The sequence below is a fragment of the Ctenopharyngodon idella genome, chromosome 12 (genome assembly GCF_019924925.1).
Source record: "Ctenopharyngodon idella isolate HZGC_01 chromosome 12, HZGC01, whole genome shotgun sequence".
In the NCBI taxonomy this organism is placed as follows: domain Eukaryota; kingdom Metazoa; phylum Chordata; class Actinopteri; order Cypriniformes; family Xenocyprididae; genus Ctenopharyngodon; species Ctenopharyngodon idella.
Genome location: NC_067231.1, coordinates 14733127 through 14757193, shown reverse-complemented (window position 1 = coordinate 14757193; position 24067 = coordinate 14733127). Strand labels below are relative to the sequence as shown.

Below are 24067 nucleotides of genomic sequence, written 5' to 3'. Positions count from 1 at the left end.
GTATTAACCCTTTAAGGATATAAAACTCAATGTCTGTGATATGAATTTAGCGATTATCTAAGTTCTCATGTGTGTCATAACCATGAACTTGTACAGCACATGTATGCAAATAATTAAAACTGTTTATATAAAAATATAGCATTGAATTACTGGAATGTAATCCGGCAACCACTCTGGGATATTCAAGTTGCTGATCTCCATTGAGATCTTCTTGCGATGGCCAGGCTTTGTAACGCCAATAGCAGTGAGATCCTAAAACCATATAAAAAAAGATTGATACACTTACAAAATTAGTAGTTTTCTTAAAATCATCTTAGAAACCTGATTACGGCACACTATGTTCAGCTTTGATATGTATTAGATGCAGTAGTGAATACTAATGTGCTGTGCCAGAAATGCAGCAGGATGCAAACATAAGCCTGTGTACCTAAATGCTGATACACAAAATGATGGCTCACCTCAGGGGTCATTCTGCTGATTGTGGGCACATCATAACCAGCAGTGAGGAAATTCGATGTGTACTGCTCAAGCTGAAACTTACAGAGCCACTGGTAAATAGCCTCAGCATCCTAATACAAAGAAATGATTGAGCATTATGCATAAAAACAGAATCGGCCATCATGTTAAGATCCACAGGTCATTTAGATGTGAAAATGCTAATAGGCGTACTACTGAAAACAAAAGAAAAATAAAGAGAATTCAGATGATTGTGTATGGCTACTATTCTAAGGCAATACTAGTTTACTATTTAATAAATAGTGTGAGGTGTATAATGCAAAAAAAAAAAAAAAGGAAGTGACAAGTGACTTTACTACAATTTTGTGCAAAAAAATAAAATAAAATAAATAATATATACATATATATATATATACACACACACAACAATCCTAATAATCATCATCATCATCATTAGTAGTAATAGTATTATATAAATTATAATTGTTATACACCGCGTTCCAAATTATTATGCAAGTGACATATCAGTAAGATTTCAGTACAATAAACATTCAGATTTTAGTTTTTCTAGAAAAATATGTGTTTGTTTGTTTGTTTATTTATCCATGTCTTTTTAGATAACTGGTATCAATCTCAGACAAAAAATTTGCCAGGTCTATGGAAACCCTACTTAGAGGTTGTTCCACATTATTAAGCAAGTCAAAGTTCTCATGCAATATGGGGAGGAAGAAAGATCTTTCTGAAGATGAAAAGCATGAAATGGTCCAATGTTGTGCAAAAGGCATGAAAACAACTAATATTGTGTGAAAACTGAATGGAGATTATCGAATTATCATAAGATTTGTGAGTGATTTAGAGCACAGCAGAACTCGGTCAGATAAAGGCTTATTAATGAAAGTTCCTGTCAAAAAAATTAATTGTATTAAAAGGGCAGTTATAAAAAAAGCCAATGTTGAGCAGCAAACAGGTATTTGAAGCTGCTGGTGTCTCTTGAGTCTCAAGAAGATCTCCATGCAGGCTGGCAGTTGTGCGTAAAGATGCATTTTAGCCACCACTAACCAAACCTCACAAAGAGAAACATTTACAATGGGTGTAGAAATACATTTTCAAACAGTTTTATTGCTGTGGTGTTTTTTTGCAGCATGGGATAGTGCATAGTGCATTGTATTTCAGAAGGCACTGTCCTTTTTATACCATAGCTGAAAATGGCCAGTTATGAACTCCACATATCTTGCAAAAGTCATTTTAATACTCTCAGAGACCCTAAAGGGACCTTCCATCTCACTTCCCAATATTCCAGCCCAAATCATCACCCGCTAGCTCCTTGCTGACGTCGCAGTCTTGTTGGAACGTGGTGGCCATTCACCAACCATCCAGAAATCCATCCATTTAGACCATCCATTGTAGTACGGGATTAGTCAGTGAATAAAACTATTTAAAAATGAGTCTTTATGTATTTCTAAACCCACTATAAATGTTTCTCTTTGTGAACTTTGGTTTGGAGTGGCTGAAATGCATCTTTACGCACAACTGCCAGCCTGCATGGAGAGGTTCTCAAGACTCCAGAGATACCAGCAGCTTCAAATACCTGTTTGCTGCTCAACACTGGCTTTTTTTTTTATAGCTGCCCTTTTAATACAATTAATTTTTTTGACAGGAACTTTCATTAATAAGCCTTTATCTGACCGAGTTCTGCTGTGCTCTAAATCACTCACAAATCTTATGATAATTCGATAATCTCCATTCAGTTTTCACACAATATTAGTTGTTTTCATGCCTTTTGCACAACATTGCACCATTTCATGCTTTTCATCTTCAGAAAGATCTTTCTTCCTCCCCATATTGCATGAGAACTTTGACTTGCTTAATAATGTGGAACAACCTCTAAGTAGGGTTTCCATAGACCTGGCAAATTATTTTGTCTGAGATTGATATCAGTTATCTAAAAAGACATGGATAAATAAACAAACAAACAAACATTTTCTTAGAAAAACTAAAATCTGAATGTTTATTCTACTGAAATCTTACTGATATGTCACTTGCATAATAATTTTGAACACGGTGTATTATATTATATGGATTTATATATTATGTAAAAATTGGTTATTTTAAAATGTTAATCCAGTATTTACTGTAAAATACTTGAAATATAATACTACTACTACTAATAACTTATTAGTACTGCTTAATAGTAATTTATTATTATTGTTATTATTATCCAGTTGTGTGTAAAAAGATTTGTCTGACAAAATGAGTCAAGAAAGAGATCACATCACAATGGAAATAAAAGGTCAAATCAAGCACATTGCACTGTGAGTTTTTGTTGAATATAGACAATTTGCATCTGGCTCACAGTATACATACTATACATTACATTGTAAAAAATAATATATACTGTTGTATATGGTATAGTCTGCTGTTCTGCCTTGGCCTCACCTTGCCATCCAGAAGTTGCTGTGGATGGATGACATGTTCTCCAGGTCTGGAGCTGCTCAGTGGAATCCTCCGTCCAAGAGCACCTAAAGTGTACACACACACACACACACACACACACACACACACACACACACACTTTTGTTGGTCATAGACTCTGCTATTGCCTTAGGCTTTGGAGTATGGACTCACGGAGCAGTCTTTCAAACATGTTATTGTACCTGCATATTTATAAATCAGTGTGCTGATGGAGTACATGTTTCAGCAGAAAAAAATGTTCTCCTGTGACCTGAGGCACTGTTTTTTCCATCTTCATTAACAATGGATCATACCAGAATAGCACAATCACTGACATTTAGAGATGAGGATTTAAGACCTAAGGCTGTTTTGATGAGTGATTCTAAAGTATGTGTTCATGTGAGAGACAGACTTGCATATACCTTTTATGATAACAAACAGTACACAAAGGTACTGTTTGGTAAGAAACTAAAGCTACAAAGCTATTCAATAATAAAAATCTCTATAATGACAACTCATTATGTAAATAAGAATGATGATAAGATTGAATCGATATGTACCTTTTTAAAATGTCCACAATGGCAATAACGTGCATGTGAATATGCCTCCATTTAACTCACCTCCATAAGATAAGCTGATTTTAGGAGCGTTTCTTGATCTCATGCTTATTTTTAGATCCTCCAAGTCAAAGCCACTACAAAAACACTTTCGTGTCCGTGTCATTGATAATCTTCTCTCCCTCTCAAATTCTCCTCTTTTCCTTGGTATTTCTGACTTACACACAACTTTGCCTCCGTTGTGTCCTTCCCTCCTACTGAAATCTGACACTGCACAGTATCAGTCTTTAAGTAAAAATGAGAAGGTATGAGCAGGTATTTTATTAAGTTGCCTTGCATTTATTGTGGTTTTGGGAGGTACCTTTGTCTTACTTTTAAACCGCAATAGATACATAAAATAATAGTTTTTTGTTTTTTTTGTTTGTTTGTTTTTTTTTGTTTTTTTTGGGGGGGGGGGGGTGACATTTGCATTACACCATTCTCTGAATATGTCTTTTTCATGGGCAAGACACAACATGTAGACATGCTCAAGGATATAACAAATACGTGTCAGTCTCCTACGCAGTTGACACAGTGCAGCACTTTCATGTTTACGTCCGAACGCCGGCTCGGTATTGGCTGACGCTGTTTACGTCAGCAACATGATGCTGACGCAAGTGTCGGCCTATACCGAGTCGGTGTTCTGACGGAAGCTCTGCAAAGTGTCTTCAACATAAATTGCATAGGAGTACGACAGGGTAGAGAGGAAATTGTTGAATAAAGTCGTTATTTTTGTTTTGTTTTTGCACGCAAAAAGTATTCTCGTCACTACATAACATTAAGGTTGAACCACTGTAGTCATGTTGACTATTTTAACAATGTCTTTACTACTTCTCTGGACCTTGAATGTGGTATTTTGTTGCTTTCTATACGAGATAAAAACTTCTTGGATTTCATCAAAAATATCTTAATTTGTTTTCTGAAGATGAACAAAGGTCTTGTGGGTATGGAACAACATAAGGATGAGTACATAATGACAGAAATTTCATTTTTGGGTGAACTAATGCTTTAATCTATAAAAATATATAATCCTGCATTAGACATTTAATACAATATTAAGCAAAGAATAATGCTAGAGCTTTTCTTATTAAAATTATATTAAATAATTCTTTTAAGTATTTTTAAGTGTGATTTATAAGTGTGTGTGTATATGTGTATATTTTATATATTTTATATATATATATATATATATATATATATACATATACATATATATATATACATACATATACATATACATATATATATACACATATACATATATACATATACATATATACATATACATATATACATATACTATACATATATACATATACATACATATATATATATATACATATATACATACATACACACACACACACACACACACACACACACACAGGGCTGGACATTAACTTTTTTGCTCACCAGCCACTGTGGCTAGTGGTTTTCCAAAGTTACTAGCCACTCAGCATTTTCACTGGCCACAATTTTGCCAGTCAATTTTGCAAATCAAGACTACATTGTATATCAGCTGGTATGTACAGGTGGGCAAGGGGTGGGCAATATAAGCATAATATGAGAAATTTTATATGTTATTTGTCTATATAAACAGAACAAAGAAGCAAATTACAAATAGTACATTTAAAAAAAAAATCTTTTTTCAGATATAGTAGGTTTATTTAACATGTACACGTTTATTTAACATCTTTTGTTTTTTGATTAACATTAATGACAGACAGGTATTTAATTGAGCTGCTGAATGCATGGACGTAATATACTGACACATATCTAGTTTTTACCCACCTGTTTACGTCCACTTAAGCCATAACTAGCTGTATTCACACAGCCTACTCCACATGATGGCCATTTTGACATCTGTGTGTGCGTGTATTTGACTATTCAGGCGCAAGGAGAACTGAGCGCGCTTCTGTTGTGTTGGCGATTCCGCCTATCCCACCTTCACTTACAGCAAGTTAATCGATAAAGAACTGTGATTGAATTGTAATTTTATTATACAACGAGCTTGGCTATCTTTCATTTAGCTGTAGGCTGAAATTATATTCAACCCGCCAAAGTGGCTAGTGGGAGTGGCTGTCTTACCCGCCACAGCTGAAATCTACCCGCATTTGGCGGGTGTTAATGTCAAGCCCTGTGTGTGTGTATATATTATATATATTCACATCACCATATAGGCTATATATATATATATATATATATATATATATATATATATATATATATATATATATATATATATATATATATATATATATATATATATATATATATATATATATATTCACATATATATATTCATGACTGACTTGGTTGGAAAAAGATATATATACATATATATATATATCTCTTTTTCCAACCAAGTCAGTCATCTGTGTTTTTACTGCTTACTCTCTTGAAGACAGTGCTGACCTGAATGAGGGTCCGTCTGTTTTGCAGGGTCATGGGCCTGACTGCACTGTTCCACCAGTTCTCCAGCAGAGGGAGGCAGCTACATGTAGGAAGAACACAGCACTGTGTCACATTTAACTCAAAAGCTGTCTGGCAGAAATAGCTCAGAGAGACATCTACTGCGTGTTAAAGACTTCACACAGAGAGTCTAATTACTAAACATGAATAATTATAATTATCAGCAAGAACATAAATTAATATCTCTTTAATTCCAAATGTAAGACTCTCTATTATAGACATTTACAGACCCAATCATTGACAGTATTAAGGGTAAATCACAGCATGAAATGAACATTAAGTGCGCAATGGTAATTTAAATGCAATAAATGCTGCAGTATGTGTAACACTACGCTCAGCTGCATATAAAATGCAGAGATTATTGTGTTATGTAATAAGTAGGAAAACCAGAGATGATAGCTATGTTCCCTTTAATTACTGTTCTTGCTAGCAAAATCATTTTCTATTTGCCGGACCCTTCGGCCACATACACTACCGTTCAAAAGTTTGGGGTCAGTAAAAATTTTTTCAAGGAAGTTAATACTTTCATTCAGCAAAGATGCATTAAATTGATCAAAAGTGACAGTAAAGAGTAAAGACATTCATAATGTTATAAAAGGTTTCTATTTTAAATAAATATATTCTATAGAACTTTCCATTCAACAAATAACTTTGAAATATATATATATATATATATATATATATATATATATATATATATATATATATATATATATATATATATATATATATATATATATTATATATATATACATATACACACATACACACATATACATATATATATAAACTGTGACATATTATACCCAAAAATTCTTCATACAGTGGACTAAAAAAAAAAAATTGGAACCAAAAATTATTCGGACACTTTGACCTGACCATGTTTTGCTTAAGTGTTATCTGACATAATTAAGATTAATTTTTTCTGACACAGTGTAATTCTGAGATCTTGTCATATTTTATTACCATTTTTTAAACTATAGTGAATAAACTGAATTAATGAAAGAAATGTTCAAGGTGTCTGAATAAATTTTGATTTGACTGTGTGTGTGTGTATATATATATATATATATATATATATATATATATATATATATATATATATATATATATATATATATTATATATAAAATAGTCAAACCAAAATTGACCTACTGTAATTCAGAATCATTCATTTCTTTCTTTCTGTATTATTATTTGTTTATTCTATATATGTAGTATATTACAAATATTTAGGCTAATAACAACAACAACAGGATAAGTTATTTGATACTGGTAAGAACAGTTTGTCTGACTTGCTTTTTCAAGAAAACTCAAGAAAAACTCAAAATAACTTGTTTTGTCAAGATTACAAGAAAAATAAGATATTGAGCGCACAACAAAAATGGCTTCTGTTGGCTTCTATATATAACAGTAATTATTTTTTCTCTTTGGTGAACCATGAAATCTATGTACTGTGATGGGGTTCCTATCTCGAGAATAATCAGTGCTGCATATTTCTCCACACAAGTTTTCTCACAGCTTCAGTTCCCTAATGAAAATCAATCGACATGCAGAAATAATCACAAAATCTCCAGCTTAAAGCAGGGGTGGGCAACCGCAGCCCTCGAGATCCACTTTCATGCAGAGTTTAGCTCCAACCCTAATCAAACACACCTTCAGAATTACTATACTGTGTCCAAAATTTCGGTGGACTTTTCGCCTACTGTTTTTCAAATACTATATTGTAGGGAAGTAGCTATTCAATTTCAGAAAGCTACAGGCAGATGAGTTTGCGCAATGTGGGTTTGAGATAAACTCTACAGGAAAGTAGATCTCGAGGGCCAGAGTTGCCCAGCCCTGGCTTAAAGGAAACACTGGATGTGTGAGAGACTGAAGCCCACCTTGGAGGTGTCCTGGACAGCAGAAGGTGACTGATGGGGGCCATTGTGTGGAAAGTTTCCCTCAGTGCTCTGTCCACTGCCAGCACTGCGACTGCTGCCCATGCTGCCTGCGCTCCCCACACTGTTCCTGTCTCCTGCTGAAAGAAAGAGGAACAAAGATAGGACAAAGAAAATATTGTCCCATAAAAAAAATATTATGCTGAAATATGGTGAAATATTGTCCCATAAGAAACACAATGGGGGAAAGATTTTTTGCACTGTAACCTCTGAACTCCAGCAAGGTCTCTCTAGACAAGGGGAACGTTGAGGAGCACAAGGGAAAGTTGAGGAGGACTAGTGCAAATTAAGGAACGTGAATGGCAAGCTGATAGTAGGCTGACAAACATAGGACAAATATAGCCTAAGGGAACAGGAACCCTGTGAAACAGCTGGGAAAACTTCAACTTGACATGAAAGACCCTGGTGTGCAGGCTTTAGGACCAGCGGATGGACGTAAGGAGGAGAAAACATGATGAACAAGGGCCTGGGGAAACGCACAACTCTTACCATTGAGAGAGGTCCTGAGGACCCAAATATCCTCTGGTTCTTTGGGACTAGCTGGCTTACACAAGGCACTGGGACTGTCAGGAAGCACACCTAGCAAACACAAACACTTTAAAGGGCCAAAGGGGGAAACTTTGGGAATCTTACGGCCGTGTCACACTAAACTGACATCAAAGAACTAGCAGCGACAAAAGCAGACTGTGTTGTCTCTTTATGTCGCGTTAAAAGTTTTTGCTTGAACAGCACAAAGACTACAGCCAATGGCCAACTAGCACATACTGTACGTTCTGCGCCTGTGTGAGAGGAAATAACTTTCTTTCAACTGGTGGTAGCAGCCTATATTCGTTATTCAATGGGAGAAACAGACACTAGGACTGCGGATTATACAAAAGTAGCACTTGCTTTCCATTTCGAATATGAATCATGTTGATTACTTTCTTCATTACAGACGACCATGTCATTATGAAAATATTTGCATATTGGAATTTCTTAGGTAAGATGAAGTAAGAATTAAAACAATCTTCAGTGTGTGTCTTCTTAACTTTTTTGTTTGCTCGCTTTTACTTTTCTTCTCATATAGTGGTTCGCCAAGCTGAAAAGCCAATCAGAGTGACCGTCTCACTGACTGCCTGACACCGATTCAACATGCTCAAATGGCCAAAAAGCCGCCGATGGGATCCGACTAGTGCCGTCAGGCAACGGTGCAGAACACACCACAAAAAGTGAGCTGACACAAGCTCAACGATGCCCCAACTTTGGCCGACAGCCAAACGTCAGCTTGGTGTGTTACGGCATTTAGGGCTCAGTGCTGATCAAAATAAGCTTTACACTAGGAATCACATGAGTTTGGAAAATTTGGGTTAAAGTGAGTTTATATGTTGTTCGCATGATCAGGAATGGAGGACTTTTTTGCTCTCAAAGATGCTTGAATGGGCTCTTGAGGTGAGATTATCAGTTTGCAGGCGTGTATTCTTGAATTTATCCCTAAGAGTCTAATTCTCACGCTACCTGAGTGCTGATCCAGCCCGTTGTGGTGAGTCAGTACAGGACGGGTGGATGAGTATAAGGTGTAGGAGTCGTCAGTGTGAGAGGTGTGATGAGAACTGTGTGAGGGCAGGGCACGGGACAGAATGTGATGTCTCTGGATGGGCAGTGAGGCCTGCCGGGAGAGAACGCCCCCTATGGACACAACATTGAAACACAAATGAGGCACCATGGATACAAATGAAACATCATCCTTAAGAAAGATGATTTCATTAGAGACATGCTTTAAATGATATAAACTAAAGGTAGTTTATGAAAGTTTGGGGTCAGTACATTCTTTTAAATGAATTTTATGCAGCAAGGATGCATTAAAGGGATAGTTCACCCAAAAATGAAAATTATCCCATGATTTACTCACCCTCAAGCCATCCTAGGTGTATATGACTATCTTCTTTCAGACGAACATAATCAGAGATATATTTAAAAATATGCCTAGTCCTCCAAGGTTTATAATGGCAGTGAATGGGGGGGGCACGTTTTGAAGTAAAAAATATTGCATCCATCCATAAAAAAAAAAAAAAAAAAAAAAAAAAAAAAAAATACGACTCCCGTGGGTTAATAAAGGCCTTCTGAAGCGAAGCGATGCGTTTTTGTAAGAAAAAGATCCATATTTAAAACTTTAGAAATTTAAATAACTAGCTTCCGGCGGACGACCGTACACAGAATGCGCAAGTTGACTTGCGCCAAATGAGTAATCCTGTGATGCGATGTATGACACAGTATTGTAAGCTTAGACGCCTCTCACGGTTCACACAAAAAACGCTGTGCAACAAATTTAAGCTCCTCTTCTCTTATATTAAAATCCTCCAAAATTTCTCTTTAAAAATTATCGTTTTAGATTTATAATCTGTGACTGGTGATTTATTTTGCTCTATCCTCTGCGCCTCCGCGTTCGTCATTACGTTGTGCGTCAGGTCAAAGGATACTCTTCCGCCGCAAGTCAACTTGCACATTCTGCGTATGGTCATCCTCCGGAAGCTAGTTATTTGAATTTATAAAGTTTTAAATATGGATATTTTTCTTATCCATATTCCCCCCCCATTCACCACCATTATAAACCTTGGAGGACTAAGGAAATTTTTATCTGATTGTGTTCGTCTGAAAGAAGATAGTCATATATACTTAGGATGGCTTGAGGGTGAGTAAATCATGAGATAATTTTCATTTTTGGGTGAATTATCCCTTTAAATTAAAGCACAACTGTTTTCAACATTGATAATTATAAGAAATTTTTCTTGAACACCAAATCAGCAGATTAGAATAATTTCTGAAGGATCATGTGACACTGAAGACTGGAGTAATGGTGCTAAAAATTTCAGCTTTGCCATCACAGGAATAAATTATATTTTAAAATATATTAAAACAAAAAACAGTTATTTTAAATTAATACTGTTTAATAAATAATTATTTTACAATTTTACTGTATTTTTGATCAAATAAATGTAGCCTTGGTAAGACATCTTTAAAAAACATTTCTAAAAAAAATCTGCTCAACCCCAAGCTTTTAAACAGCAGTGTAAATAATAATTTTATTATTTATTAAACAAATAATAAAATAAAAGTGAAAAAAATAAAATGACATTTTTAAAGGAATTGTTCACCCAGAAATGAAAATTCGGTCATCATTTACTCATCCTCATGTTGTTCCATGTCAGACTGTTTTTCTTCATACAATAAATATATAATTGGTTCTAAAACAACATTGAACTTTCATTGTATAGAAAAAAAGAGACAAAATATATTTTGCATTCCACAGAATAAGAAAGTCATACAGGTTTGGAATGACAGAATTTTCATTTTTGTGACAACTATCCTTTTAACATGAAAGACAAAAGTTTGTTTTCTGTCCTTACGTCCATTTCAAAAACTTAACATGGACCTGGGGAGGTTTTAGCATCCTGATAAGATAAAACGGGCGGGTGAAACACCCCAGCACAATTAGATAAGTGGTTGGGTCTTAATCTGGCTGTTTTGCCTCCATCATGTCCTCTTCAGCAGTATTGAAGCAGGAGCTTAGAACGGAGGCTAATTTTGTGCGAGCAGCAGGATGTTGACGCTGTGACATGACAGAATGCTGAGTCTGCCGCTGCGCTCACTCTCACACACAGAAAAAAATACCAGTCTCATTTCAGGGAAAGATTTTCTGCTCAGGCCCTAGCAATCTTAGGCTGGCTCCCCTTTTCATGGAGGCACAGGGCTCTAAAGCTGATCCGCCTGCCCCCAATATGTTCCTGTTAATCCCATTAGAGTGTGTGTCTGCGTGTGCCTTTATCAATGGACTACATGTCCACATGTCTATACAAGAATTTATGAGAACTGCACTAGTTCAGTATGCATTATTTTGATATGCATACTGTGGGATACAAATGTCAGAGCACATTTAAATCTGGGATTCAATTTCTATTTTAAACCTGAAAATAAAGAAAAAGTTGCAGGATTACGAAAGATTAAAAAAATAAATGTTATTAAAAATAATTCGGCACTACTTCTAAGTCAAAAACGTATGCTGCTTTCTTTAAAGCGACAGGGTTTTTTTTTTAAGTCAAATTTGCACTCAAAATGTTATGCTGATAATATAATTCAGAATGAAAAACTTTTTATTGAAACAGAAAACATCCCTAGTGGAAAAAAAAAAAAATACAGTAACTGGCTTTATCTTTGGTGGGAAGTGTCGCCAAGTAGATAGGTTATCATACATTTGACAATGGACTATATTTTTGAAGTGAACAAATAAATGCTTGAGTATGTTGAACAAAAAACATAGATTTATCAAATATACCTGATCTGCGGCTAATGACCTCTACGATGGAGGGCGGGAAGAATCCTACACGGTCAGTGCCTCTCTGACTGTCATGGATGTGACCTTTCCAACGTCCATCCATGTGCTGTTCTAAGACCTGGAACAGACCAATAAGATCACAGGATATTCTGGACCAACAGTTCTTACATTGTGTCCTAACCAGACGCACCACGATACACGATAAAAGGAATATTTTCCATGTTAATCGCCGTTTTTGTCCTAACCAGCTGCAACAGTGATACATTTCTATTTCCGTGCCATCGCGACTGGAACAACAACATACAAAATATGACTGTTTATGTGCTTTATTTAATATTAAAAGCATCTAAAGGGAGTTTAAATATCATTTCGCATTACCTTTATAGCCACACTGAAAGCGACAACGGATAATTCACCTCAGATCTTGAAAATAAATTAAAGGATTATTTAAAGGTTTAAACTGTGAACTCAATGTGAAAAGGCAAGTGTATTCTATGACAAAGACTGTTTCAGTTACTCAGTATGTAATGTTAATAATGTTAAAATAGTGAAATATTTATGAATTTGATTATGTTCATATCCATTTCGTTGTGAGTGTTCAGTCGCATTGTTTCTGGTGTGGACAGACAAATTGCTTGTCGGTGGAATCTAGGACACGGTGTTAGAATGCTTGCACATTTTATAAAATTCATAACAGTCTTCTTAAACCCTTTTTAGAGAATTTGAGCTATTTAGACTTTTTTACTTTTATTTTTGTGTGTAGTCATTTTAAATAATTTATGATTTAATTATTGTCCTCTGTGTACCCTTCACTATTCAAAGCTAAATGACCTTTGTGTCATCTAGTTTTAAATAATCTTCTAACCTTTTTTCCTAACCTCATGGTCAAGTCTGTGATCGTTTCCTCATTTGGCCGAACAATGCGGTAAATTAAGTCAGTTGACATTCCACACATGGCAGAGAGGACCTGTGTAGGAATGAAAGTCAGTGCATTTGACTGACATGAAATTGTGTTTCAAGTGGGCCTGGAAATAGATACTAAGAATAAATTTGCTGTTTACATGCAGCGGCTGTCTGAGTTTTTTAGAAGTCGATTCAATAAAAGAAATGTGCAAATCAGGTAATGGCACAAACATGCCCCTGATATGATTGAATGCCCAACGTGAAGCAGAATAAATAAACACATGGACATGCAATATTGATTTGGGTTGAAATAATTATATTATCCTACTTCACTGAAAACAATCATTTGAATCGGTCAATTGCAGTGTTGTTATTGTTAATTTTAATATACCTAAGTATTACTGAGCGCCATAAAAAGCTATAAATAACTTTTAGCAATCATTTTATCATAATTTGATGAATAACTACTGCCAAGAGCAAAAAGTTTCTTACAGAAACATTTATTTGGAATTCAATTTACCACCTTCTTTTGCAGTGAGCAATAGCACAGTGCTATTTACACCAGTTTTGTGAAAAGGTGCAATTTACTAGATAATTTAATAATAAATCATTTATATAAAATGGGGACATGTTTGTGAGGAAAAGAATGACAAATACTCAAGGCTAAGTGCTATTTCAGCATTTTAGTGTCTGGGTAAACTCAAATGTTGGCGATTAGTAAATGGGAACTCGCACTGCGTTCTAGGACGCTAATGGGGAATGCCTCAGCATGACCGGTGTCTGAAGCACGTGTTAAAACGTGACAATAGTATTGGCCGGCAACAGCCTTTTGACATCACTACTAGTGTATAAAAAGGCCGCCTAGAGAACATGACATCCTTCATCTTCAGGGAATGTTGGCGTACGTGTGAACGTCAATATCATGAAGAAACACTTTGCCAAGCGTTTTCAGGAAGAATGTGCATCTGGTGTGCTTTGTGCATGAGTGAGGAGCACACTCGTGCTACAGATGTTGGACATGCTTTTGGGTGGAACGCCTTTGACTCTTCAATGAAGCTGGAATGTGCTGGGTAGGATGCATTCACAAAACTATCTACAGAGACAGGTAAGGAGCTTTGTCTTTTCTGTTCTCTGCTAGAGATTAGATTCACTATTGAGTTGTTGGCCCTCTTTGGGCCTCCTTGACAAGCACATTTAGGTTGAGCTGGTTGAAGTACTTCCATCAACTGGTTATGTGTTAAGTACTCTGCTCCCTAGAACTCTGCAGATCAGTATCAGGTTGTAAGGCTCTTCAGGAGCCTCCTTCATAACTGGTTCCAGATTGTATGCAGATTGTATGCAGAGTACTTTGGCTAGATTACATTAGGCCTTCCTATGGCCTCTTTATAAGCAAAGTAGTATCAGGTTGAAGGATTCTTTGTGAACCTCCTTGATTGACTTGCTTTAGTAGAGCTATAGGTACTTCCCTCATTAGCCGCGTTTCTACTGTCGGGCCAAAAGCGAGTGTGCTAGTGCGTGCCAGGGCCAGTCGCATTTCCACCGCCACTTCCGAGGCTTGATCGGGCCTCATTGGGGCCAACGGCCAGGGTTTTTAGGCCCGCCGAATACCTTGGTCCAAAGCAGGCCAACTGGGGCTTGAGGAGTGGACATGAACAGAGATGGAGTTTACCTGAGTCAGGAGACGGTCAACACGCTGCTCATTTCCCATGTTATTATATCAGGCTAACAGCTAACTTAAACATTCAAGACATTTTAAACACTTTTCAGCTCAAAACTCACTTTCAGACACCAGTAAGTGTTTGAAATAACTTCCTTGCAATCTGATGGGGATTCTGATCACCGTATGAGGCAGAAATATATTTATTTGCGATGCTTAAGGCTACTTATGCAAATTATTGCGATAATAAATACACACGTTTATGGAAAATACCAGAAACTACTTGAGTAATGGTGTCAACTCATGTATGATTATAATCATGTATTTATTTGGTTTAATATTTTGTCTGTTTCTTCCCTGTGCCTTTGTTGATACCAGACTAATGCATCCGCATACATGTCACACACTCCGGTTAACTCGTATAACTCATAACTCCTGTTTTCTTCTCATGAGCTCCCTCTGTTGCTCTGGCTGAAAGGATAACAGTATAGAGAGACGGAGAGATCGCTCAAACCTCCTTTGATTGCAATCATCGTATAATTTCGAGGAAAATTAATAGAAATGCTCAGAAATGTGAAGTAAACATGATATTTTATCAATATTTTTCTAAATTTGTGAGCCTTTAGACTTAAAAGCCTTAATAGAGTTGTTTTGCGCATTCTTGTGATAAATGTAAGCAGGTGCAACCGAATAGGTTGGTGTTCTCTTTTTATGTGAAATGGTAAAACAGTTTGATTGATTCAGCATGATGTGCACTCCTGACACAAATTAATAAATTACTGTTACTGTAACATTTTTATTGAAAAACATTGGTCAGATATTGATGTTGGAATCTTAAGTCTTTAAGTAAAGACCAAACGTTTGCTTCAGTCATGCTCATTTTGCATTCTTGCTAGTTTTCAGTCAGCTGGTAAAATGGTGAGGTCCTGTGACATTGTTCTGTGGAAGCGTGTTAATTGCAGGTTTTAGGGAAGTGCTGTGGGGCTACTGGCCCAACAGTGGAAATGCAACTTGATTTTTCGGTGCTTGAGGTTCGAGGCTATTGGCCCAGCACGGCACGTTGTTAGCCCTGGCCCGCACTAGCCCGACAGTGGAAAAGTGACTATTGAGGGTCACTAGGCAGATTACTTAACTTCCCCAGAGCTATTTTTACACTCTGTAGGTCCTGGAGACCCCTTTCTGGTTAAGCAATGTCACTCCCCTCGCTTGGAGGATCATGTTGAGTCTTGCTCCCCAGGACGCCGTCTTTGGAATCCAATGAGTTGTGATTATTGCCGTTATGCAATACCTTCTTATTGGAGGCCTCAGATAGAGGGCTAAGTATAGAGACTCTGTTAAACAGACAGGTTGTAGGCTAACAGGGTCAAGATAGAATGAAGTGATACTCCCTGGCGATTCTAGGGGTTGATGCTAGGTCCCCCTGAACTGACAGGCCAGGGTCCTTTTTTTTTTTTTTGTCCCTGGCTGTATTCCCTTAATGGAATTTTTTGCTTAAGTAAATGATTCTAAGCTGTTGAGCTCTGCCCCATGTGAAGTCCTTCCGTTTGACCTTGAGAGGTGAATGGTAAGATTGTACTACTTCATTGAGGCATGCAGCTTGGGCAGTGGCCATAGGGAGTAATGTCACCGAATTATTGGTGTGTACCTTTGCTGAATTTAACTCTAGCAGTCAGGCCATTTGAGTATTTTCTCTTGTGCTTAGTCACAGCCAATATGGCATGCATTCCCCTCAGCATGGTGAAGTGGGCATTTGTTCCCCATTAGTAGCCTAGGACACAGTGCGAGTTCCCATTTGAAAGGGAAAGTCTCGGGTTACAAATGTAACCTTGGTTCCCTGAGAAAGGGAACGAGACACCGCATCTCATTGCCATGCTTTTGGGCTGCCTGCATGGTCCTTTCAGACGAAGTGGATGACAAGTTCTCTAGGCACCTTTTTTTTTTTTTATACCTCACGGCCGCACTAGTAGTGACAACATAGGCTGTCGCCAGCCAATACAATTGTTGCATTTTACCACTTCAGACACCGGTCATGCTGAGGCATTCCCTATTAGCATCCTAGGACGCAGTGTCTTGTTCCCCTTCTCAGGGAACCAAGCTTACATTTGTAACCAGAGACATTTTTGTGCTGAAATACATTCTGGAAATAAAACATGCTGTTTAATGAACTCTCCCCACAGTGCTTTGTTTCATCTGTCTCCTAAAGGTGAATAACAGTTCACATTTTACCTCTTATTGTATTAATCATTGAGATATGTTAATTAACCTCTAATTCAACTCCCTAATGTCCTAATATTACTGTAAAGGAAATATCTTTCATTGCTAGCTTTTAGAAAAAAACCTAAAAGTCTCTTATGTCTCACTGCCACAAAAGCACAGCAGCCTTTTATGCTAGCAGAAATGGATGCCTGAAGCTATATAGACAGACAAGGTGTGAACAGTGACATAGCATACGTGTGGCACTGAGCCTCGGGCTGCACTCTAGAGTACACGCACTGAACACAAGCCTTTTAGTGGTGGTGAAGCATGCTGTTATGAAGGGGAACTAGGCTGAACACACACTACTATAGCATAAACAACAAGCTATGGTTTATTTGAGTCAGACATCAAAGGTTGATTGGCGAGAACCTGTTGCAGCATGCTAAAGTATTCTCTGTAGGGAACATCAAATTACCGTCCTCATTTGTTCACGTTACTGCTATGTCTTATGTGCAGGACATGCTTATATCAGTTGGAAATATGATATGCAATGCTGTGTGTTGTCTTGCATCTTAGTGCATATTTAAAGAGTTCAAAAAAAAAAAATGCTTTCAGCTTTACTGTTTCTTCCACTAGACTAAACTTTGTTGTTTTGGGTTGTGATGTTTCTGAGATTCATCAGAATACAGTTATTTGGTAAGAATGCAGATCAAGGCAATGCTCAAGCACATTGCCAATTATATAGGCCTATTGCATAACGCACATTATACAGTATTAAATTAGGACACCTCTTGTGAGAAATAGTGGGATGTTTGCTTAAAGTAATTTCTTTTAAGCCTACCATGATTATATCTCCTGCCCGGATGTTGAGTGCAGTGGGGTCATGGAGATTCCAGTAGTCCTTTAAAGCTCTCACCTGCAATGCTCCACTGGCGTCTAATGTCACAACCCAGGACAATGAATGCATGAATGAGTGAGAATGAGAGAGACAGAAAAACAGTTTGCCTTGAAAATATTCAACAAGTCCTCCACAGAGGTACACAAAACTACAACCTGAAAAAAAACTGGGGTTTGTTCCAATAAAGAAGTGTAATAGGCAGAATTTAAAGAGGAGTAATGTAGTATTTAAATACTCTGAAGCACTTAGCACATCTGAAAATTTAATGAGGAGCTGAGCTCAAAACAGGGATTCTAAACACCCTTCATCTTCAAACACAGCTCCTTCAGCTGTTTTAGTGCTCGTATCAAAGCATGCACTTCAAAGACAACAAGCTGCTGGATTACAGGAGGGACAGTAGAAGGGTGCAGCTACTAAACGCATCCAGATATATACGCCTAGACACACATGCATACACGTAAACAAAACTTTTACCTAAATCTCCAGGCATGGCTGCCATTGTTATGCCCCAGGACAGTAATGTTATGCAACTCTATAAGCTTTATAACAAAAGCTATGAAAGCAGATTCCCAGAAACACACACACAACACAAAACTCACTCTAGACAACTATTGTCTACATCCAGTCAAAGGTAACAATGATCAAAGGCCTGGCATTAAATAATATAAGGTACATAATATAGTAGGAAGAGAGAGCGGAAGGGAAAGGAAAGGAAAGGAAAGGAAGGAAAGGAAAGGAAAGGAAAGGAAAGGAAAGGAAAGGAAAGGAAAGGAAAGGAAAGGAAAGAAAGACATTCAACAATATTCAACAGTATTATTGATTTGACTGCACTGCCACTATTGGATGATAACTGAACTGAGCTGGACGATGACACTGTTTTCTGCAAAACTACTTTATAGATGAAATGAACTAATTTAATAATTGATGATCTTTATAATGGAACTGAATCAACACTGAACTGACTTCAGCTGTTTGCATCATTGAATCATTTTCCTGTTATCACTGTAAAGCTGCTTTGAAACAATCTGTATTGTATAAAGCCCTATATAAATAAAGGTGACTTGACTTGACAGGAGGTTTGAATTTCTGAGTCACCTCTAAGGAGTTGTTTGATTTCTTTGCTGGCATGTGAAGTGGTGAACTGGTTCACAATGTCCAGGGCTGTTTGATTGTAGGTGTTGCGGATGTTCACATCAATCCCAGCCTAGGTGAAACATAGTAAATGAGTATTAGTTCAGTAAAGAAAAAGAAAAAAAAAAAACTTTGTATACAAACAGAAATACAAAATGATATATCATATTATATTTATATATATATATATATATATATATATATATATATATATATATATATGTGTGTATGTATGTGTGTGCTCTGATATGACAGATGCACTTTACTCTGGAAAAGACACTAAAATTCACAGTACAATTCACAGTATTTTTTCTTAATAATAAATCTGACATAAGTTCATTTTAAACTCTGTTAGAAATAAATCATGTATTGCCACAGAGCATCTTGAAAATATGCAGATGGTAAATCAACACTGTTCCTACTATTCTGTATGTATCTACTTACATCGAGCAATAATTTTACTACTTCTGTTTTCCCGTAGAGGGCAGCCTCGTGCAGAGCCGTTCCGGATTTAGTGGTTCTGTTTATGTCAATCCCAGCTTTTAGCAGCAGTCTAAAAATGAGTGATAGACCAAAGCGACACATGAGCCATCCTGTCCACAAGACACGAACAAAATCATTCATATCTTTAATAAATGGTACAGTTATCAATTAACAAATTGATATGAAATATTGATTTCGGTTTAAATTATTTTAATATGTGAGAAGAAACAGGCTGTAGAAAAATAGCAAAAAACTAGCAAAACCATGTAGAAATTTTTCTGTTATGCCTCCAACAATACAAAACCAAAATCAACTCCAAAAACTGCATAGTGAGTGGGCAGAATTGAAACCACACAATGATAGTAAGTTCAAGACCACCAGCAAGGGGTCAAAAGTCATGGCAATTTAAAGCCTTTGAGTAACAAAAACAGCCTCAGCATCATCAATCAATTTTACATTCTGAGTGTCTCTTCAGGATTCAGTATCCAACGCAGCAGTACAGTCTCCATTTTCCATTTAGCTGTAATTGATTAATTCAGCCAACTGAATGAATTAAAGGCTTGCCTTCCCTCTTTAAAAGAGGTCACCAAAAGTTTTCACAATTCTGTCATCATTTACTTATATTCATTTTGTTCTAAATACACAAGATTGTTGACTAATGCACTGACATCTCGAGAACCTATTTGTGTACGCTTCTGACACATTTTTGTAGTCCATTTCAGAGCTTTTCAGAAATTTTCAGTAAATAACGATTTGGAACATAGTGCATATGTTGTATGGATATATGGACCAATTTTGTTGAACTTTTTGGTAATCTTGGAGGCCTCTTTAACTTCCATTATACTGTATGGAAAAGAGCAGCCAATATATTATTTTTAACTTCTTTTGTGTCCCACTGAAGAAAGTAAGTCATACAGGTTTGGAACAGCATGAGAATGAGTAAATGATGACAGAATGGTCATTTTTGGTTGAACTATCAGTCAATAGTTAACATGGTAATGATAATAAAAGAGTTTTGATTGATTTCTTGATTGAACACATCAAGAAATAACTTGTTTGGTATAAATTCATTCTGTTTTTATAAAGGTCAAGCAAATGAATGCTTTAGAATAAGAAGTGTAGAGCGGCCTCCTGTTCCCACTGTCCATCTTTCCCATGTTTACAAGTTCCAGCATTCCAGAAAGGCAGTGGAGGGGAGAGCTGAAGCTTGAACTTTCATATATGGTTACTGCTAGAGGAGCATGTTGAGCAGCTGACTGGCTGGTGTAACCCTATTCGGGCTCATTCCTATGCATGTTACCATCACAGCGCAGTCACAGCCCTCTCATTACACTCAGAGGGGAGAGCAGCCCAGGTCAACACATGCACACACCAACAAATGCACTACGCACATTACACTCATTCCACACCCTCTTCTCTTCACCTCACTTGCTCGACAAACATGTCAACAAGGCGTCCAGCCAAATTCTGCCTGACTGCCGGCTTGACAAGACACTATGTTGCAAAAAAGACAGACAACCTCCCTCACTCTCTTATTGCAACTGACTGCCTATAGAGGTTGAATTTTAAGGTCGCTGTCCAGATGCGACAGACATATCAAAATGTAGATAAATTATTTATGATGCCTTCTCGATTTTGGCCAAATTCTATGACGCCACTGCATGTATTCTCTGTGAAGAATGCAATCCTAATATGTATTGCAGTAAGATTTGTTTAACAAATTATATTTTGGGTGAATCCAGTGATAGTGTACTACTACATTTACACACAATAGTGTGTAAATGTAGATATAGAGAGATAGAGAGATAGAGAGATAGATAGATAGATAGATAGATAGATAGATAGACAGACAGAGTACTTCACAAATTCAATTTTTTTTCCTGTTTTCAATCTGAAAATGCTAAAAAGAAAAGTCAAATAAATCCAAGATGGAGGATTGGAATAGAAATGCTCATCAAAAATAAACAATAGAAAACATTGACCATAAACTTTTCCATTCAATTGAAAATAATTGATACAAATTATCTAGAATAACTAAAATTGATTAAAACTGGTGTAATTTAAAAAAAAATGACCATTTTACCAAATGTTTGAGCCATGAGCTCAAACTCCATTGAAACCAATTGCAAGTCAAGTCTCACTGCTATTTGTGTGGAGCAGGGACTTGCTGCCTATGTAAAGCACTCCAAATCATTCACTTGTAAGGTTCCATGGCTACCTATGTAGGTAGTAGGCAGCTCACTAGGTTTTTTCACCTCTCCTCTGAAACAGTGACAACAGTTTGAGCACACAAGCAGATTAAGTAGACTGAAAGGAAGATTTAGGAAAACATAACAGGATACAAAAGGTTAGTGAAAAGCGGACCTGATAATGTCCTTATGGCCGTTGCGGGCAGCAAGATGCAGGGGGGTGTTATCCCTGCCGTTCCCTTCTAAGAGAGCTACCACCATGTTACTGTTTAACAACAGCTGGGTCACCTGAGGGAAAGAATTAAGAAACAGTGAGAAAGTGATCCAAAACTAGTGCACTTTCAGCCAAAGAGTGCTCCAGTTTTGCCTACTTAGGTCCAAACACAATGTCACTGCCAATTTAAAATACAGTAAAGCAACCAGCCTGAGTTGTCAGCCCAGGAATATGACTTTGTACTCCCTGGCATTGAGAATCTGTCAAATGGAATTCAGTTTCCAGCTGGGGCAGAATCCTCCTGCAGCCCAGCAACTGACTCGCTGGTGTGCTGCTAAATTAGACTCATTCCATCAGCCCGACTCTGCAGCATTTGCATTCTATAATTCCAAATGACTTGGGCGAAAGATTAAATAGAAATAGTTCACCCTGGCAAATCTAGTTTAAGGTGAATTAAAGATCTCTCAACAAGACTGCTTTAGAAATCTGTCATCAGGAAAGCCATCTCAGGCAGTTTGTATGAGCTTACTCATATTCTTTGCCACTGAATGCGCACGTAATACAGTCTTCGCCAAAATAAACAAGACCTCATTCAAGCTTTGTTATGTCATGAACTTCTGCTTATAATTATATTTGAGAATGCAGTGTGGAAATAGATTCAGCGCTATAAGCTTACACTGAGACTGGGATAACTACGATAGATGTTATAAAGGGCACAGCTATTTTAAATTGGATAAGCCCTAACTATATTGATGCAGAAATACCAATAGCTGAACAATTCCACTGCACCCATGAAATCAAGGTCTGGTGAAATCTAACTATTTTGCCCACACATTCTTAAATTACATAAATATCAATATTAAACTAAAATTACAGCTGATGCATAAGCGCATAATTATTTAAATTATTTTTGAGTCTTCCTGAATAGCACAATTCGAACACATATTAATCCCACTGAGGTGGTATAGTGGAAGGCCAAGTTACAAGGTCACAACAGATGTTTGTTATTATTATTATTATTGAGTGCAATACTGTCAAAACCACCTCCTGGCTCACCTTAAGCCTGCCAAACTCACAGGCCAGGTCCAGAGGGGTCTTCTTCACCTTGTTGACAGTACAGGGGTTGGACTGGTGTTGTAGTAGCATTTCAGACTGAGGAAACACACAGAAACAGAGATACAGTGAAAGGTCAGAGGAGCTGTGTCTGGCTGCATAAGGTTTCTGGGATTACACAATAGAAGACAATGTCAAAAGCCGTGTCGGTTTTAGTCTACACATTTATGAAAAGCTGAAATAACATCTAAAAAGGTCAAGGACTACGAGGGTAAGGCCAGAGAAATACAGTTGACTCTTTGTAAACTATTACGTTATATGGCACACAGTATATCCTGTGACATGTTTTGTGAGAAAGGGTAGGACATTTAGAAAGGCAATACTCTGCATTTCAAGCCAAATAACTGGTCAATCTAACCTGGTTCTGAGAGGTATCACATACACAGCTAGGTTAACTAAAAAAAATGTATTGTTTTGAAACAAAGCCCTGGACCTACAAAGTAATGTTATATCTTTGCTAGGGACCTCTTTTTTGCCTTGAGCGTGCAACGACTTATCTTGCATTTTTCTTTCTTTTCCATTAAGAAAACAAAAAACACTACGCATTCTTTTTATCTAGCTGCCAGAGATCTGTAACAGCCTTGAAAGCAATATTTTGGTTTGAGTCGCAGCACATTCCTAATTCCAAAATTTTGGCAACTAAAAATATTTGTATTGCATTATTATTAAATTGAATGAAACATCACCGCTTTGGACAGTGATTTTGGCCCACCAAAGCTATTCAATGTCCATAGCTCTTTAGTCAGAAAAATAACTCTAGAGAAGAGCATTTTGCAGGCTATATGCATTATATTATATATTCATTGTATTTTTACTTAACCTGTTGTCTTCATTATTTAATGTGTTTTGAGAAATCTGTCATGAAAACAAGCTATTATAACCACCATTTAAATGTCTATATTTCAACAACGAATTTTAGTACAATATACAACTCCAATTTTATTTGAATGTTGATTTTTAAAATAAATTTGATTAATTAATTAATTAATTTATTTATTAATTATTAAATAAACTTTATTTTCCACCTTCCTTTAAATTCAGTTTCGGTGTTTTGAAAAA

General features: G+C 36.7%; 1 protein-coding gene across 3 annotated transcripts in view; it reads right to left on the bottom strand.

Annotated features, from left to right (window-relative positions):
- The window catches only part of caskin2 (CASK interacting protein 2), a 61899-nt gene that overhangs the window by 8317 nt on the left and 29515 nt on the right, over positions 1 to 24067 (bottom strand). Inside the window, exons 6-17 of one of the 3 annotated variants that reach the window (XM_051915097.1) lie at positions 22952 to 23047; positions 21857 to 21969; positions 19454 to 19562; positions 18974 to 19082; positions 17822 to 17916; positions 12225 to 12342; positions 9410 to 9580; positions 7859 to 7992; positions 5919 to 5997; positions 2893 to 2975; positions 459 to 569; positions 151 to 252 (exon numbers count right to left, since the gene is read on the bottom strand). In XM_051915097.1, coding sequence (XP_051771057.1) covers positions 151 to 252; positions 459 to 569; positions 2893 to 2975; positions 5919 to 5997; positions 7859 to 7992; positions 9410 to 9580; positions 12225 to 12342; positions 17822 to 17916; positions 18974 to 19082; positions 19454 to 19562; positions 21857 to 21969; positions 22952 to 23047 — 1320 coding nt within the window. Of the gene's footprint in view, positions 1 to 150; positions 253 to 458; positions 570 to 2892; positions 2976 to 5918; positions 5998 to 7858; positions 7996 to 9409; positions 9581 to 12224; positions 12343 to 17821; positions 17917 to 18973; positions 19083 to 19453; positions 19563 to 21856; positions 21970 to 22951; positions 23048 to 24067 lie in introns of all 3 variants that reach the window. The other 2 variants (XM_051915095.1, XM_051915098.1) reach the window with 2 other exon arrangements.